Here is a 17652-nt window from a genome sequence, read left to right on the forward strand (position 1 = left end):
GCAACTGGATATTTCTTTCTGTGAATATCAACGCCACGGGGAAGATATTGTTTTTGTTGTTCATTTTTTGTGATGCTAGAATTGTATTTTTGTATTAAAGCAACACCTCGCTCTGCGCAGTCATTTACCACTTTCAATTGGTGGACTTTTTCCTGCATTTCAGTGTAAATTTCATCAGTATGCCACTCTGAAGGATCTTTCACTAGAAATGCTTGTGACTTGTCTTGGCCCTCATTGACAAGCAAGTCAAATAGAGTTTTCGTTCTTTGAGTAAAAAAAATCTCTAATGGCAATGGCTGCTGTATTTGAAAGGTTTTTCCCTCTGGTCTTTTCAAAGCTTTTTTTGTTGGCGGTTTTTGGAGATTTTGAACCATCATTCTTTTTGTCTCGGGTGTAATTCTTGGATCGAATAAAGAAAGACCGATCAATTGCTCTGAAAAGTACCAGAGGTGACGGCGAAATGCTTTCAGAGCAATGGTGCTAATCTTCTTGTTAGGATAGTCTTAAAGCTGTGATATTAAGTTTGCATCGTTAAGAGGTGCTTTTGCTGCTCGCGGAGCTTCGTTCTAATATCGCCCGTAGAGGAGACTCACAAACAGGGATAGCTGTGTAATCGATCGTTTTTCTGCTGCTGTCAGTGTGAATTGGTCTTGAAATAGATATATTTTTAGACAGTAAATAGCTTTCGCCATCCAGCGAGCTCGATGTAAAGCCCCGGGCTTGCGGAACTTAGCTTCAGCAGTTATTTCCGAGCTGCCGAGGAAGATACGGTACAAATTCAGCAGTTCAAGGTAATCATCTCTGGGTTGTTGATGGTTTATCGCCTCATTGTAGTATTGACTAATTTCCTGGCGTAATGCAATGAGTTCCGCGTTCTCATACAAATTTTCGCTGCCAACTGAGAATTCTTCCTGTTTTATCTCCGGCCATTTCTTTTGGAAACGTTTGATCAGACCAATATCAGGACCACTGCTCGATCCGAACAAAGCTTTGAAAACATCAGAAAGAATTATTTCGACAACATGGTGTCGACAAGCAATCCAAACTAGTTCTTTGTCTAGAGCTTCCTCAATCAAAGTACATGCACCCAAGTTCAACCCAGTGTTCGAAGCAGTTGTGTCAAAGCAGAGTCCACGCACCTGAGCTCTCAACTGCCAGTCGTCGAGGGTCTGTAAGCATGCGGTCGCTTGTTCACATCCGGTACCCCTTTTGATGGCTGGTACCGCCAAAAGCTTTTCTTCTCCACCGCTACTGACAATGATAGCTACACGGTCAACTTGCCATACTTCGTAAAATAAAATTTACTTGCAAATCATAGCGACCACTAAGCGTTGTTAAAATAGGCTGATTTTTGATGCACATACGTTTTTCGATCAAACGAACAAAATAAAACTTGTGGAGCAAGGAAAAACTAAGATATTTTTTTTTCCTTAGTAAAGTGAATCACCCTACTCTACATATGACTCTACATATGACTCTACATATGACTCTACATATGACTCTACATATGACTCTACATATGACTCTACATATGACTCTACATATGACTCTACATATGACTCTACATATGACTCTACATATGACTCTACATATGACTCTACATATGACTCTACATATGACTCTACATATGACTCTACATATGACTCTACATATGACTCTACATATGACTCTACATATGACTCTACATATGACTCTACATATGACTCTACATATGACTCTACATATGACTCTACATATGACTCTACATATGACTCTACATATGACTCTACATATGACTCTACATATGACTCTACATATGACTCTACATATGACTCTACATATTACGCATAAGCGTAGTTTTAAGTTACAACTTTACAGTACTACACGCAACTTCAAAGATATCCACAGAATACACTATTATTCCAATTAAGGTCCTTTGTTTTTTATTTAAGTACCTAAGTATGATTTGAATTTACTACTTTTATTACGAATTTATTACAGAAAAACAAAAATAATAAAAATGTAGCAAACGATACTGTCCTGTCAGATAAAACACAGGAGATTATTATTGGTTTGCAAGACTTAACGTCATTCAAAATATTCACATCCTATAAATAAAGGGGTAAATGAGTTTCTAAATGTTTAAAGTATGCGTAGCTCGCAATCAAATATTATATCAAATAGTTAAGCATATCGATGTCCCATCGACCTCGCATTTCTCCATGATCATCATGGTAACACACATACATTTATATACATTGATTAAGTACTCCTGCCAAAATTACTGGCCCTTACAAGGTTGTTATGATAAAACTGATTACATTAAGACTTGATGACATACAATCATACAGTCTAAACAAAAGGTGACAGGTTATTAAATTGAATCCATTGAGATGCAAGTTCACGATATCTAGTATGTGTTAATTGACACAAAAAATACTTAATGCTCAGCGCACAAAGTTACGAGTTACGTATCTTGAGGAGTGTGCAATAGAAAAACAATAGAAAAATATTACATAAGTACATTCGTTAACGAGTTACTACTCGTGTATTCAACAAACGACATACGCTCCATAACATGGAGATTTAATAATGTATGTTCATACCAGAGTTGGGCAAAATTTGTTAAATTATTATTAAAATGAGAATGGTAACGTTATGTTTAATAACGGCAACTTATTTTGTCAATTTATCATGAGTTTACCAATTAGCTTGAATTCGACATGACACTTATGGATTTATCATCGACATGGTTTTGGAAGTATTTTAATTATTCGAGCAGATGGTTATCATGGTTATTCAAACTAACGTTTTAGTTGATAAAGTTAGAATAAGGTTCGTTTTACGACCGCTACTTCCTTTATTCCTTATGAAATCATTTGACTGAGCTTTATTTTAGTTTAATCACAGATTGCAATTATAAGTGCCCAACTCTGATTCATACTATTAATACGTTTAATATCCGATATGTCATAAAGGTGTTGTATTTCCATACAAGAAGGGAAAATAATTATAACTACGTGTTCTAGTAATTTAGCTTCATCGAGGCTTTCATAAGTAATGCTGCGTTGGGCAGCGTCGCTGAATGAAAACCGATATCGGTATAAAAGCACTAGGTTAAAAAAAAACATGGTAATAGCTAATAGCACTAGGTACACAAGTTACATAACGTAACCCTGCATTATGGTTTCCAATTTGGACTTAGATCGTCACGTTATTTTCTTTTAAATAAGGTCTTGTGCAGCATATATTATAATGCCCAACATTTTAATAAAAGCAATATCTTAGATGCATTCGTAACAATATTAAGTTATACACTGACGCCAATCGCGTTTAAAAACTTCATACTAGAGGCATTGCTAATACAAACTCAACAGGGGTTTGCTTCAGAGGTATTCAATTGGCAAGATTTAATTTTTAGTTTACTCATCGGTGTCACAGTTACAAAGCCAGTGTATTCATACAATTTTAGTACCGCAAACTGACCTCAAAAGGTGCAACAGATCGTAAATCTTAATGTACATAAAACAATATCCTACTGTAGTTTGCTACTACAGTTGTACTATGCTATTTTGCTACGCAACAGAACTAAATAATGAGTCCTTAGCCTGAGTTTGAAATAATCGATGTGGTACACCATCATACAATCGAGTTTGATAATATAGAAACATTATAATGACATTTGATCTAAATTTCACTGACTCATATGTAATATTCAAAAACGCTTAAATGACAACTGTAGATTTTAAATTTCATATTTTTATTATAAGTGAGACTACCTGGCATCCGTTCGTACGTTCTTTCTACACATACAAATACCAAAATTGGGCAAATCATCATCATGATCGTTAATAATATATACAGTATATTTAATACAGATATGACGGTAGGTTCTTAAACCAATTTTATTTAAAATGAAAGGGAGTAAAAAAATATATAAAGAAATGACTTACCAAAATTTAATACACTTTCCGGTAAACATAGTTTACTTACTGATACAAACTAAAAAGAAAAGAAAACCTTACGTTCGTGCGGCGTGGCAAAAATCCTATCGATTTTTGTTAGATCCAACTTCTGAAATTGTTGGGTTATTACCGGGTTGATGATGAAAACTAATACTTGTACCAATATTTTAACTTTATTCATTTGTTATAAACATAATAAAACCAATTTACAATAAAATACTCAAGACGTCTTCACTCTAACTTGTCCGTACTCGAACTGGCCACTTGTCACTGCTGTACCCACTTTTTATAACAATTCAACATGGCGGGAACCAGTGACAAGTATGAGTCAATTGATACTCTTTTATAAATTATTCATAAACAAAATTAAGAATGATCAAAATATAAGCTATTAATAAATAATGATCCTTACAAATTGTGCCTCAATATAATACATAGGGTCTATTCATAAATTACGTCATTTCAAATTATCAAATTAGGGGGGGGGGGGTCTGGACATCGGATGATGGGGGTCATTCGAAGCATGATTTTTGGATTTTAGAGGGGGGGGGGGGTTAAAAATCGATGACGTAATTTATGGACAGCCCCATAATAAATAGTTTATGACCCAAAAATACGTTGACAGTTTAGGAATAATTTTCGTCCTTATACATTTTTTACAAAATGTCATCAAATTTTTTACATACTTACATACTTAGATAACCCCCATAACTCAATTTCATCATTAATGTTTTTTATGAAAATATGTATAAGTATGTCCTTTATAATGACATTCTCACTTTGTTCTGTTTAAATCGGTGCAAAGTTAGCTTGGACGACTCTAAGGAAGCCTTTATCGAATCTTTGTTAAGCTCCGAACTTTTTTAAGCTTGTGCTTAATTGGGAATTTCCTCGGGTTTCACTTTACTAATAACCGCGAAAAAATAATCTTTCCTTTAGAACTTTTTATAAAAGCAATTAAGATCCTTTCAACCCACCTTACAGGCGTATTCTGATTTTAGTAACAGGTTATGATCTTCTAATGATCTGGATTAGTTATGGTTCTGACAAAAGTGACAGTCTTTGTCCAAGAAATGTTACTTTTACACTGATAGATCCGAGACAAGAAAAAACACACATCACTAGTACAAAGGCGTACTTATCCCTTTCAGGGATCTCTCCTTTATATCTTTTTCCTTTTTATTTGTATTAAAAACACGAATTCATTTAATTTGAAATACTGTTATCATTGACTTTCCTATTCAGGGATCCTATATATACATACAGGTAGCCGAGCGTCTTTGTAAGTTAAATATTGAAGTCGTTCTTAATTCGACATTTCAATAACATTTATTTTTAATGTTATCACTCGAGAAAAATACAATTGTAAAGTCGTTACTAAAATAAAATCGCAAACTACGCTTCATATCACATACGCACGGCAGAGCGCACGCCGAGTCCGGAATAAAAAAACTTAACAAAACCCAATATCAATTTATTTATAAGCCCCTAATGATATAATAATGTTTCCCATCCTGACACGTGCCTGCTTATCGGACTTGACTTGTGCCTCGTGTCTAAACCTCATGGGAAATGGCACCCTATTTTTATTTTTATATTTATAATCCGTCAATCATATGGGATGATGCAAATTGAGGATTAATGTGGTATTTTTATTTACATAATTTTTGAAATACATATTTATTTTAGAATAAAAAAATACATTTATAAACAAAAAAAAGTAGAATTAAACAACGAAAAAGCGAATATTCCTATTTTATTTATTTCAAATAAAACCAGGAAAGAATAATATAAATGAATACCTCTTACAGAATATGGCCGAAAAAAAAAATTACAATAAATAATAAAATTGCTAAACTATTTTTATATAATAACTCAAATAACTAAGATACGGATAAAATAAATACATAATAAAACTAAAACGGATCTCAGAACGCCAGGCCCGTTGAGGACACATTGAGATATAATACCATGGACATAATGAAAAACGAAGTCTGAAATTGAGGAACGTTCCTTTTCATTATTATAGTGACCTGACCTGAATCAATATTACATTGTTTGAAATGAATCACTAGCGACATCTATTATCGTCAGTATCTGAACGAATATTTGTTAATGTTCTGGTTGTAATTATGTAGTACGGAGACAGATGGCGCTGCTAAAGAGGGGACCCTCTCTTTAGTTTAATTTGTTTGATGGTTTGCCACATCTCGTTGTTGCCATACAACGTAGATAATATTTAATATAATCGTTAGATGGCAGCACACTACGACTGCCACTGTGTATTGATTATTAGGTGGTCTCAGTAAAAAATAATGTGAAAGAAATGTCAGCCAAGTCCGTATTTCTGGTACATCGTTAGTTAGATTTTAGAGAATCTTGAAATTTGAAATTAATATAAAATTATGTTGAATTACTCGTACTTGTATAGTTTTTAAGTAGGTACCTATAAAAAATATACACTGAAGTAGATGTTCTTATACTAAAGAAAAAGGGACCAAGCCCTCCAGTAGTCGCGGCCGGAATCGAACCAGCGTCCTCAGCGTCAAGCCACTCGGTTACCTAGAGGTCATGATGTTAAGTAATTATTCAGAGGGTTAAAATTAAATGTAAATGTAGAAATAAAACACGAAATCTAACAAATCAATCTAATCTAATTAGGTATATTTATTTACTATCGTTTAGGCATTTTTTCAGCGTTTACATAAATCATGTTGACTATAAATTATTTTAATCAGTAATAATCACTTTAATAAATTTCAGAGTACTAATTTTGTTAATTATTGTCATAGAATTATTGTCTCGTCATATTAATGTATGTTGCCTGGGATACAATTGCTGTTACACATATACTGTCGTGATGTGATATGACAAATAGACGCAGAATCTTCAAAAACTGAGAAGTTTTTCCCCATGGTATTACAGCATTTAAATCTTAGTGTACCGTTATAGTTAAGGCAGACAAAAGTCAAAACCAATATTCTGCACCCCCTGAATTGTCATATTGGAAATTATATGTCAATATGGGTGACAATGTTCTATTGCATTGCAGGCAGCATAATGTTGTATTGAGCAAAACGCTAAATATGCTAGATTACAAGAATAATAATATATGTTAGGTGGTCGGATTTAAAATGTTGACACTTACTTAAAGCCTATAAAGGTTACATTTGAATATAAATCATTTTTGATTCCGCATTTTTTTAAATATTTTTTTTAAGATAAACGTTGTCACTGAAATAAATTTAAGTGCATTGATAATTTTTTGCCGATTAAATTTATTTTTATTAAAAAAAAGAGGAATTTCTCAATCCGTCTGAATCTTTTTCCTCAAAAGTTTTGAACAGAAGCTACAAATAAGTGTCAACATTTCCTCACGATATGTAACACATTATGTCCTCTAAAACGTAATAACACAGAATTCGTTGCGAACCTTACGTTATAGCTGAATGAAGAAGAATCGTGTGTATTGTAAAAATGTTTTATGTATTATAATTGATTATTTTGTACAATCTAAAGTCTTTTAAGGAAACACTAAGCTAGTTAAAGCCTTTCTATCTTAGTACCTACATTTTTTTCTAACGGAGCTGTTTTAGATATGGGAAAAAGTATTTTTTTTAATGGTAATTTTGCTTGATATGTAACTTCATATAAAATTAAGCAATTTGATATAAGAGAAATGTTTTACCCATATTGGAAACAGCTTTACAAAATTGTATCAAATAACAATGGTGATTACATAATCAAATACGATATATGATTTCTATATAAGATTAATTAAAATACAAGTATGACACTGATGACAGTAATAAATCAATACAATCTCGAAAGATAAACGAGTGCTAATTTTTAAGCTTTACTATATTCCGTCTTCGTCAAGTCTAAAGTGACTTAACAGAAATTTGTAGTAAAGTATGGCAGCGCCACCATATTACCGTCGTAACAAAAATATAGAGTTAACAATTTTTACTGAATTATTACCTATAACAAAGATTATGATAGAAAAGAATAAAAAATGAAATTATTCATTTTTTATTCTTTTCTATCATAATTTATTAAAAATCTGATGTTAAGTTTCCCGTTTGAAATATGAACCCATATTTTATATGACGGTTATTGTTGCGATGCCACACTTTGCCATTGCTAACTCACTACGGTCTTGATGTAGACAGGCTCTACTGAAATTATTTAGTCTAGGAACAGGCACACTTCTACCACTTCACAATAATAGCTAAAAGGCTAAAATTATTAGTTTTGGTTGCATGTTTTTTAAAGTAGCTTCAATTTTTCACTACGCGTTATTTTTTTTGTCGCTCTTTTATAAAATATTAGCAATCTAATTTATAAGCTAAATATAACTGTATATACTTAAATATGCTTTTCGTTTGCACAACGTAGGTCTTGATTATATTTAATGATTACTTTTTGAGTAAGTTTTAAATTTAATTGAAGTAAACTAATTTAATTATGTGACTTGAAAATAATATACCAGTTATAGTTTTACTGTTGCAGATTATTTATAGAAATAATTACTTTTCTACTGCAAGCAAGCTTCAAATTATTGACATAAGCGACTATTTTTATTCTTTAGGAATATGTAATTTATTATTATAAAATCTAGAAAATGTATAAATTCACAACCTATTATTTGTCTATTAATTTATTCCAATTTTAATTCAATTTACTTAATTGTTCGTAATCCACTTGCAACCAATATTCGTAGCACTATTTTTAGGCAATGATACTGATACTTTATATCAATAACTAAATATCTGCCCATTTGTGGTGGAAATACTTTCAATCACTATCCAATATTATTGTTTTTTATTTTATTTTAGTTCTGTTATTATTCTTCTTTAAACCAATGTTATTATTCTTTTCATAATACTTTTATTCCAATTCCTATTCTTCTCGCTTCGTATAAAATGGTGTTCCATTCCCTTTTAACCTATTAAAGATATCATATTTTAGGTTTTATATTTTTTTTGGGATTGATTATTCAGTCATCCAAGGCCTAATTATTTTTGTAATTTTGAAAGTCCAAATTAAATCAAGAGTCAACAAAGTACTTAATCAAAAATAAACAATTGAAGTACTGTTTTTATGTAGGTATATCTTTATTTTAATATGGTGTAGTAAACGATGAAATAAAACTTTATTACATTTGTTTACGTACTTTAGCATATTGACAAGTTTTTTTAACCTCAACCATGTTTTTGCTTATAAACCAACATTTATTAAACGTCTGTTATATTTTGACGTAATAATGCATTCCAGAAATTCAGATATTTTAAGTACTTACCAATTGTAATACCTACTTTATTGAAAATGAAATACTTTATTTGTAAATAGTAAATAATAGTTATACATTTTCTAACAACTAGTAATTGGCAGGCGTAAAACAAGAAAGGCAACCGTCTAATTTGGACTTATACTTGAGAATAAACAGTTAAAAATGTTTACTTTCAATATTTTAGAGGCACATGCATTTTCACTGTTTATTCCGCATTTTTGCATTTTTTCAACGTATAAAAGATTTCAAATGCAATTATAGAACAGCAAAGCCCATTTTTTCAAAGATAGGTATTTATAGTTGCCTAAAACTTGTTTTTCTTGGTTATGATGAACATTGTGGCGCTTGTAATATTAAATTAATATTTACATAGAATATGTTTAGCAAATTGCTCGATCATCATCGACCTATTTGATTGGAGTAAGTAGTATAAGTACGTTTACAGAACTTGGCTGTCTCACTACTTATCACGTTTTTGTCGCGATTATTTCGTCTCTTTAATACTCGATATCATTATAATTATATCTCTTTAGAACTTTGGCTTATGGGGTCAGTGATTTTATGAATGGGAGCTATTTGTATAAAATGTAAAAAAAATCTACTTATACATCCTTAGGTACAGTCGACGTCAAAATATATTTACACTTTCGCACCTTACTCGTTTGTAATAAGGCGAACAATGTAAACATATCTTTGACGTCGTCTGTACGTTATACTCGGTTGATATTTACGCATACGTATATTTCTTTATTCTTGAAAACAAACATCACATTTTTATATACATATAACCAAGTAGAATTTTAGACAACCAAAATACCTCAATCTATTCTAATTTGCTTTTCACACGTCGCTTTACGCAAATAACGCACAAACATACACCTAAGACAAAATCTTATTTACATCATAAGTACATGCGCTAAACGAAACATTTGTTCCCCTAGAACATTAAATATAACTATTATGTTGAATTATGCTTTTCTAAATATGGAAATATAGATAGGAAGGAATCGTGGAAGATTCTGAAGACTTATTAAAGTATTTTTCTATATAAGTAGTTAACGTAATTTCAAATCCTGCCCAAGGTACTACGTTATCCTTCAAGTTAATAATCGTTGCTGACAAAAAAACTTGTCGGAACTTATTCCTAAAATTATTGTCTGAATTAATATTTTCAAAATACTGTTTTCCTTGGACAGGGTTGTAGAGACCAACAATATTAGAAATATTGGTTAAGCATAGGTACATTTTAGGTACTTTTTGTATTTTAACAATCCTGTAAATAGAAGTAGGTAAACAATTAAATAGGGTTTATTTTAATAACAAGTAAATGTATTATGAAAAATATTGACATTATAAAGGCTTATACCAATTGATGCCGTTACTAGATCAAATCCATTCATATCTCTGCAAGGGAGAATATTATCCTCTATCGTCCCACGGTCCTAATACTGGTACAAATTACAGCCAATATTATTAAATGGAACAGAGTTGCTGTTTCACTTTTGTTTTGTTTCGTTCGATTTCAAAACGAAATAAATTCAGTTCTATTTTCTAATACCATTGATTCTTGTACACCTCATTGTTTACCTCTGCTTGTATTTCTGTTTTCTTTTGTATTGTCTTCTTTCATTGAGGTTTCCAATAAAGAGTATTTGTATTGTATTGTATTATTTGATTGATAATTTTTCTTGTGGACCGCTAGAGGTTAGCACTCATGTACATCGATTTTTCGGACGGTATTGGTATCAATCCCATGCAGATTTTGCCAAACTATAAATGAACGCATCAATTTGTGGAAGCCTTTTCTCTACAAGGCGTCCAATAATATAAACGGACAAAAAATTAGGAGCTACTTTTTTAAATGATGATCTAATAGAATCTCAGAAAGTCAACAGCATCTATACTAAATGTAAATAATGACAATATGTCATGGGTCTTATTAATTTTCGAGTAAATATGCACAATTAATCGCTCTAGAACCATCTTACTTAGTTTATGTCACTCTAAATTTTATACTTTGTGAAAGATATCAAGAAGTGTGCATTAATTTACTCGACAATTAATTTCCCACTTAAGATACCAATATAGTTAAATTATTATTGTCTTATCTGTATTGTCATATAGTTAGTAGGGAAGCTCGATAAAATATCCAGTATTTATAAGTTACAAGTAGAGAATAACTTTTACTATAGGGAATTCTGGAAAATACTCTTCACTAACATTAAGAATTCTAAAGGGATTTAATTTAGAGAGGTAAAGAATGGACCACTGCAATCTTAAAATAGATAAAGTAAAGATATTTTAGATATGATTCGACTAGGATATGCGAGTTTTACTAAAAACTTTAGGGGACCACCGAATACGAGGTGGATATTTATTTAAAAAATTGTAATAAGCACAGCCAAAACATTGCGGTGGACTCGATTTATTTGTTCCTACATGGTTGCTACATATTGACCTCACACCCTCACAAGCCCTTCTAAAATCCGCTAATTCGATCTATTTTTGTCCAATTTAGGCATTTCTCTAAACCAGAATTGATCTTCTACCTTCACCTTCGGTTTCCATTTATTAACAGTAATTCCAAATTAAGCAGTTTATGTTGATTTTTTTATTGATCTTTTTCTTTTTGTAGGTAGGTACTGGTCTAGATGTAGTATTTGGCAATATTCTCGTAATTTTCTCGCTAAATCAGTACCTAGATACAGATGACAGGTACCTAGTCTTTATTTTATCGTGGGGAGAATCTGTTCCGTTTTTTCAACATTTGAATGATAGCTTATTTAGAATTACTGTTGCCTCCCTACTTTCCTACCATGTTTCAATTTCCCTTCATTCATCACACTACAAAACTCCTTTCTATTCCTCGCTGCCTACATCTACCCCAACATTCTATAAAATGACACTTGATTAAATCCAGATTAGTTCACACTGTCGCTCTTATCAAGTCTGAGAGAGACTACCTCGACTTGCGATTCCTAAACTGCTTACCTTTTCGGTGACAAACTCTGTACATAATTCGGATCCATTTCATCCAAGTCTTTTCCTTTCGTCTCGGGCACGCAGCACACGACAAAGCAGAGACCCCCCACACTTACTGTCGCATATAACCAGAAAGCCCCATGAAGACCCAATGCCTGTTGGAAATCGACAAAAGTCTTGACGCCTACGAACGCACAGAGGTAGCTGAAAGCCGTTGCCATGGCGCTGCCAAACGCCCTGTACTCCAAAGGAAACAATTCTCCTATAAGCAGCCAGGAAATAGGACTCATACCTAAAGAGAACGCTATAGTAAAAACCAAGACACAAAGAAGAGGTATCCAGTCATTCTGACCAGTCTGGTGGAACATCACGTTCTGGATTCGTTGGTTTCTGTGGACTTCTTCATAGTACGCGTAGCTCCCAAACCCAGCTAAGGCCATTGACATTAATACTGAACTAAGTATTAGTAAGGGTAGGCGACCAACCGTGTCAATCAAAAGTCCCGATAAACACGAAGCTAGCAGTTGTACAAATGACACAGCTATAGCGGCTCCATGCGGGTTCATACCTCCAAAAGTCTTCCGAAAAATAGGTACGGCGTAGAAAGAAAATGCATGAGCACCTGAGAATCTTTGAAACATCATAAGGCCGCACGTCACTAAGATCGGACCTAGCAATCTATTCATCGATTTAACATCTAAAGAACTGATGAATTGACTACTAGACATTTGACTCTGTCGTTGACTGAAGTTTTTGCTAGCCAGGACATTCGTTCTTATAGTTGCTAATTCTTGAGCGACATCGGAATTGGGGCCTCTAAGCCAGAGGAGGCTTTTGTAAGCTTCTTCATCTTTTCCGATAAGGACGAGATAGCTCGGGGTCTCGGGTATGTAGAGAACGGTGCAGAAGAGAAGTAGAGGAGCGGCGGAGATGCAGAGGGCGAGCTGCTGCCAGTCGAGGTAGGCACCGATGGTGAAAGAGAACAGGACTCCAAGATGGCCGACGATCTTGAGCACGGCGCTGAGGCAGCCGCGGATATCCGGGACGGATATCTCGCTTATGTACACCTGGAAAATGAATAAAAATATGGTTAAGCATCCGAAGATACAAAAATTTAATCATATGCGACATAACTTTAGCAACAGGATGTCCTCCGGCAACCAATATTGTTCCGAATTCGATACATCAAAACTACTAAATTAATTTGGGTTAGTGTACGCAAATAGGTAAAAGTTTAAATAAATATATTGCAATAAGCGGAAATTCAATTTCACTTGGCTTGTTTTAAAGATCAATTACATTAATTAGGTAAGTATATGGTACGTAACCAAAGTAAACTAAAAGCTAAATAATATTATTATGAAAACGTTTTGTGTTGTTGATTCCGTTTTAAGGATGACTCACGCTAGACCGGGTCGTATCCGACCCGGAGCTTCCGACGCATCGTTTTCTATGGAATCATCACGTCATCGCCTGTCATTTCATAGAAAAGTAAGCGCCGGAAGCTCCGGCCCGGCCACGGCCCGGTTAGACCGCTAAAAGCTAGGTTAAAAGCTAGGTAACAACAGGCGGTCTTATCGCTAAGAAGCGATCTCTTCCAGATAGGAGAGTATATACATCGGTCCAGTAATGGCGGGGATATGGAGTAACAAACATTTAAAAAAGCCGGTTAAGTGCGAGTCGGACTCGCGTTTCAAGGGTTCCGTACATTACCCAATTTTTAACAATGTATTTTTTTATGTGAGTCATCCTTTATGCAGTAAAATGAATTAATACCACTGAAAATCCGCAACATGGCGAAAATCAATAATGTCAGGGTACATTTTCTTAACATCAGTAGTACTCTACCCTTGTACCTCCTCATTTTCCTCCCCTGAACACATCGACAATCTCGCCCAAGTCTCGGCAGGTAACTCATTCCAACTTTCAAAAGCAATAAAAGTTTAATAACAAACAAAGCTGTTTTAATTTCGTTCCGACGGACTAATAAATAATAATTTTATCGTAAACACCGAACTTTTGCAAATTTCTGAATTAGCCGCTCCCTGGGAAAGCTTCGGAAAGAAGTTTAGGCATGGACAAAGTTTCAGACTTTATCAATTATAAGTAGGGTGCTACGAATTCTTATTATGAAGGACATTCCTTGATGAATAAGTTTATGAGAACAACATACAGGAGAAGAGAACAACATATATAAAAAGAGCTCGAACAAATGGGTAAACAAAATCTAAAGTTGAAATATTGAGTTGTAGTTATAAACACAATTTATTCATAGGTACATAGGTATATGCTTATTCAAAATACTATTAATAATATATTATTATAAAAATTGCTCACTATTGAAAAAAATTAAGAAAAAATTGTTTACAATTCAAATATAATCTAAAAACAAATCAGCAGATAATGATCGTAGTTCAACATAATGGAAGTTTTAAAATCAAATACGGGTACGGGGTAAGTACCTGATTAAATATTCAGAAAATGTTAGATGTCCTAATTGGATACGCAAAAGTTTCCAAAAAGGCTGAGTAAAGTTCCAATATGGCCACCCTAACAAAGAAGAAAGACTTAACTACTAGAAGTATCCAGAGAAGTTTGTCGTTATCTAAGTAAAATTATATGCGGGTGACTTGAACATTAGTTTTTGTAAGCGTTCAGCTTTATAATAAAGCGTCAAAGTTTATTTTCCTTTAAAATTAAAGGCTTTGAAGATAAGTTTTGCCGCAGAATTGTGGCCTATTTAACGATTAGGCTTATCTGCGTGATCTTGTCCGTTTTATTCTATTTCGTGGATAATTTTTAATACTTGTTGGAGTAATTGAGCGACGTTTAGCAGCGCGGATTAGGAAGACTCTTAAGTCCCGGTAATCGTTTGATTTGTGTTTAATTTGCTTTAAAATGTATCCACTTTGTTTCGCTTTAGCGACATTTGAGACATTTCCAAACGCAACATTAACTTTATTTCTCTTTTTGTTTTTCCAAGCTTTTATTTCACATCCTATTACTTACTGTTATCAAATCTTGCCAGTTCAATTGTCTGAAACCTAACCAAATGGCTGCTTTAGCAGCTATGCCACTGAAGAAATCCTCTGGATGGATACCACACCTGTGGGAGTACGGTCAGAATAGAAAAACCTCCCAAAATGTTGTGATGCACATGTGCATTGTGCACAGTAAGACGTGTAAGAAGCGAAGAAAGACTGCAGGGTGATATCTCCACCCATTATGCCGAAGAGAGCCCCAAGAACGATTGTTTAATAACACCATGACGCATATTATTCACTAGAAGAGAATCTCTAGAATGTTTGAATACATGAGAGAACTCAGAAGTTGCCAGGGCAGTTAATAACCAGGAGAGAGCTCTGCTTTCAACCTATTTCAAAGCCGATGGCATTATAGCATACCTGAGAAAGCATGGTGAGGATCGAACAGCAGAAGCCTCCCAAGAATGCCGTGATGCACATCATTCGGACAGAAGTAGCCAGAACAGTCAGAAGCCAGGAGAGACTGCAAGGTGCTGCGGCTAGGGACAGCACGCGTCGGCGTCCGTGCCGCATTGCTGCTCCACCAGCCATGCCACCGAAGAGGGCCCCTGAAAGAAGGAAATTGAATGTGAGGATGGATTTATTGCATTAAATCTTAGCTGGATATACAGCTGTGTGTCTAGACTAGCTAGAGGCAACGGGCTTAAAAGGTTGTTTTTTGTGTGGAACGTTAAGGGGCCCACTGATTACCAGTCCGCCGGACGATATCGGCCTGTCAGTTGTTCGGAGCTGTCAAATTTTTGTTCTAACTGACAGGCCGCTATCGTCCGGCGGCCTGTTAGTCAGTGGTCGGCTTTAATTGCTCTGCCAGGCAGACATACGGATAGTGCAGGCTAAGAGGATTCCTTTATGTCACGTTTTGGGTATGGATTATGAAACCCTAAAAACTAGCCAATTCTTCTTGCTGGAGTCAGAATAAAAATATTTGGGTGTCGCAACTACATAAAGTTAGGGGTACCTACGGGCTTTTTCGTATTTTAGCAGACAAATTTTATTTATTTATAGGTAGAGAGCACACATACACAATAACCAATAGGCAACAGCGATAAAATAGCAGGTGTAGTAAAAGCAATTACTGAAAACCCGTATTCACAAATCGATTCCGTTTGATGTAAGTCCATCAATAAACCATTAGTGTAATAGCAGGTGCCTTTTAGTCAAATGAATCGGCTTCATCAGTTAAAAATGTTAAAATCCGTTAGTTTTCGAGGCATTTCAGTCGGTCGAAGGAATGCTTGGCCTTTGTGAAGGCTATGAAGCGTTGCCTAGACTTGACGGTATTGAAATTATTCGACTGCAGTAATTAATTTAGCATAATGATAATTTTGCTACATTTATTTATTATTTTCATCAGGACTTATTACTTACTATAATAATATACACGATAGTTGCTATATTAAATTGGGGTGATTCTACGAAACACGTCGGGATTTTTTTTTGAGTTTAGAGGTCCTGTAGTACATACCTCTGGTAGAAGAACAGCCATGTAAAACTTCAAACAACAAAAATGACATAGGTACCTATTTCCAAGTTATAAATTCTAACAAATCTTACTGTCACATTGCTACGAACACTGTATGGCGCCGTACATTAGGTACGTGGGAGCTCTGATTATCAATAATTGACGTTTGACAGTTCAATTACCACAAAACATATGGTACCATACAGTACCATCTTCTTTAGCTGTCAAACTTGAGGACACGATTTTGTTTTAGATTTTACACCTCATCCACAATTTAATAACTTTGCTTCGAATTAAATGTTTGAAGCGATAAAATATGTACAAACCCTTTATCTGTTTACTTTCATACTTCCTTTAAAACAAGTCATTGTGCAATATATCATGTCTAACTTCCCCGTCTCTCCCCGAAGTACGAGGAATTTAATTATCCAGCATATTTCGCCGTCCCGTGTTTGCCATGTTTCCCCTGCCTTCCCGCAATTTCAGAGACATTGACTTTGTAATATAATATCGGTTTACGATTTGACAAACAAAGCTTTGTTTAAGCAATTTAATATTGTTCTATTTATACAGGTAAAAAGTATGAACGAAAAAAACTCCGAATAAATCTTAATTATAACTGAAATATGGCCACACTAGTGCCCTGGTGGCCTCAGCGTTAAAACGCCGGTTCAGTTCCTGCCTCGGCCACTTGACTGCAGGGTTTAGTCACTTTTTCTTTAGTATATGACATCTATTTCAGTTTAAAATTTATAGTAGTGTGACTAGGTACTTAAAAAAACGATTCAAAATATTTAATTAAAATAATTTGATTAGTAAATCGTTATTTTGGTAGTAGGTAAATCATTTATCTTTAAATCGACTTATTTAACTGCTGAGCCGTATAGAGTCCGTATCAACTATGTTGGCAACAACTAGCGTCTTGGC

The 17652-nt window shown here is 34.1% G+C and overlaps 1 protein-coding gene across 1 annotated transcript in view; it reads right to left on the reverse strand.

The window, feature by feature from the left end:
• Positions 1 to 11895: 11895 nt before the first annotated feature.
• LOC134801636 (facilitated trehalose transporter Tret1-like) overlaps positions 11896 to 17652 on the reverse strand; it is a 54426-nt gene continuing 48669 nt past the window's right edge. Inside the window, exons 4-5 of the mRNA XM_063774258.1 lie at positions 15624 to 15811; positions 11896 to 13286 (exon numbers count right to left, since the gene is read on the reverse strand). Coding sequence (XP_063630328.1) covers positions 12225 to 13286; positions 15624 to 15811 — 1250 coding nt within the window. The 3' untranslated portion in view covers positions 11896 to 12224. The remainder of the gene's footprint in view (positions 13287 to 15623; positions 15812 to 17652) is intronic.

This window comes from Cydia splendana, chromosome 2 (genome assembly GCF_910591565.1).
Source record: "Cydia splendana chromosome 2, ilCydSple1.2, whole genome shotgun sequence".
NCBI lineage: Eukaryota > Metazoa > Arthropoda > Insecta > Lepidoptera > Tortricidae > Cydia > Cydia splendana.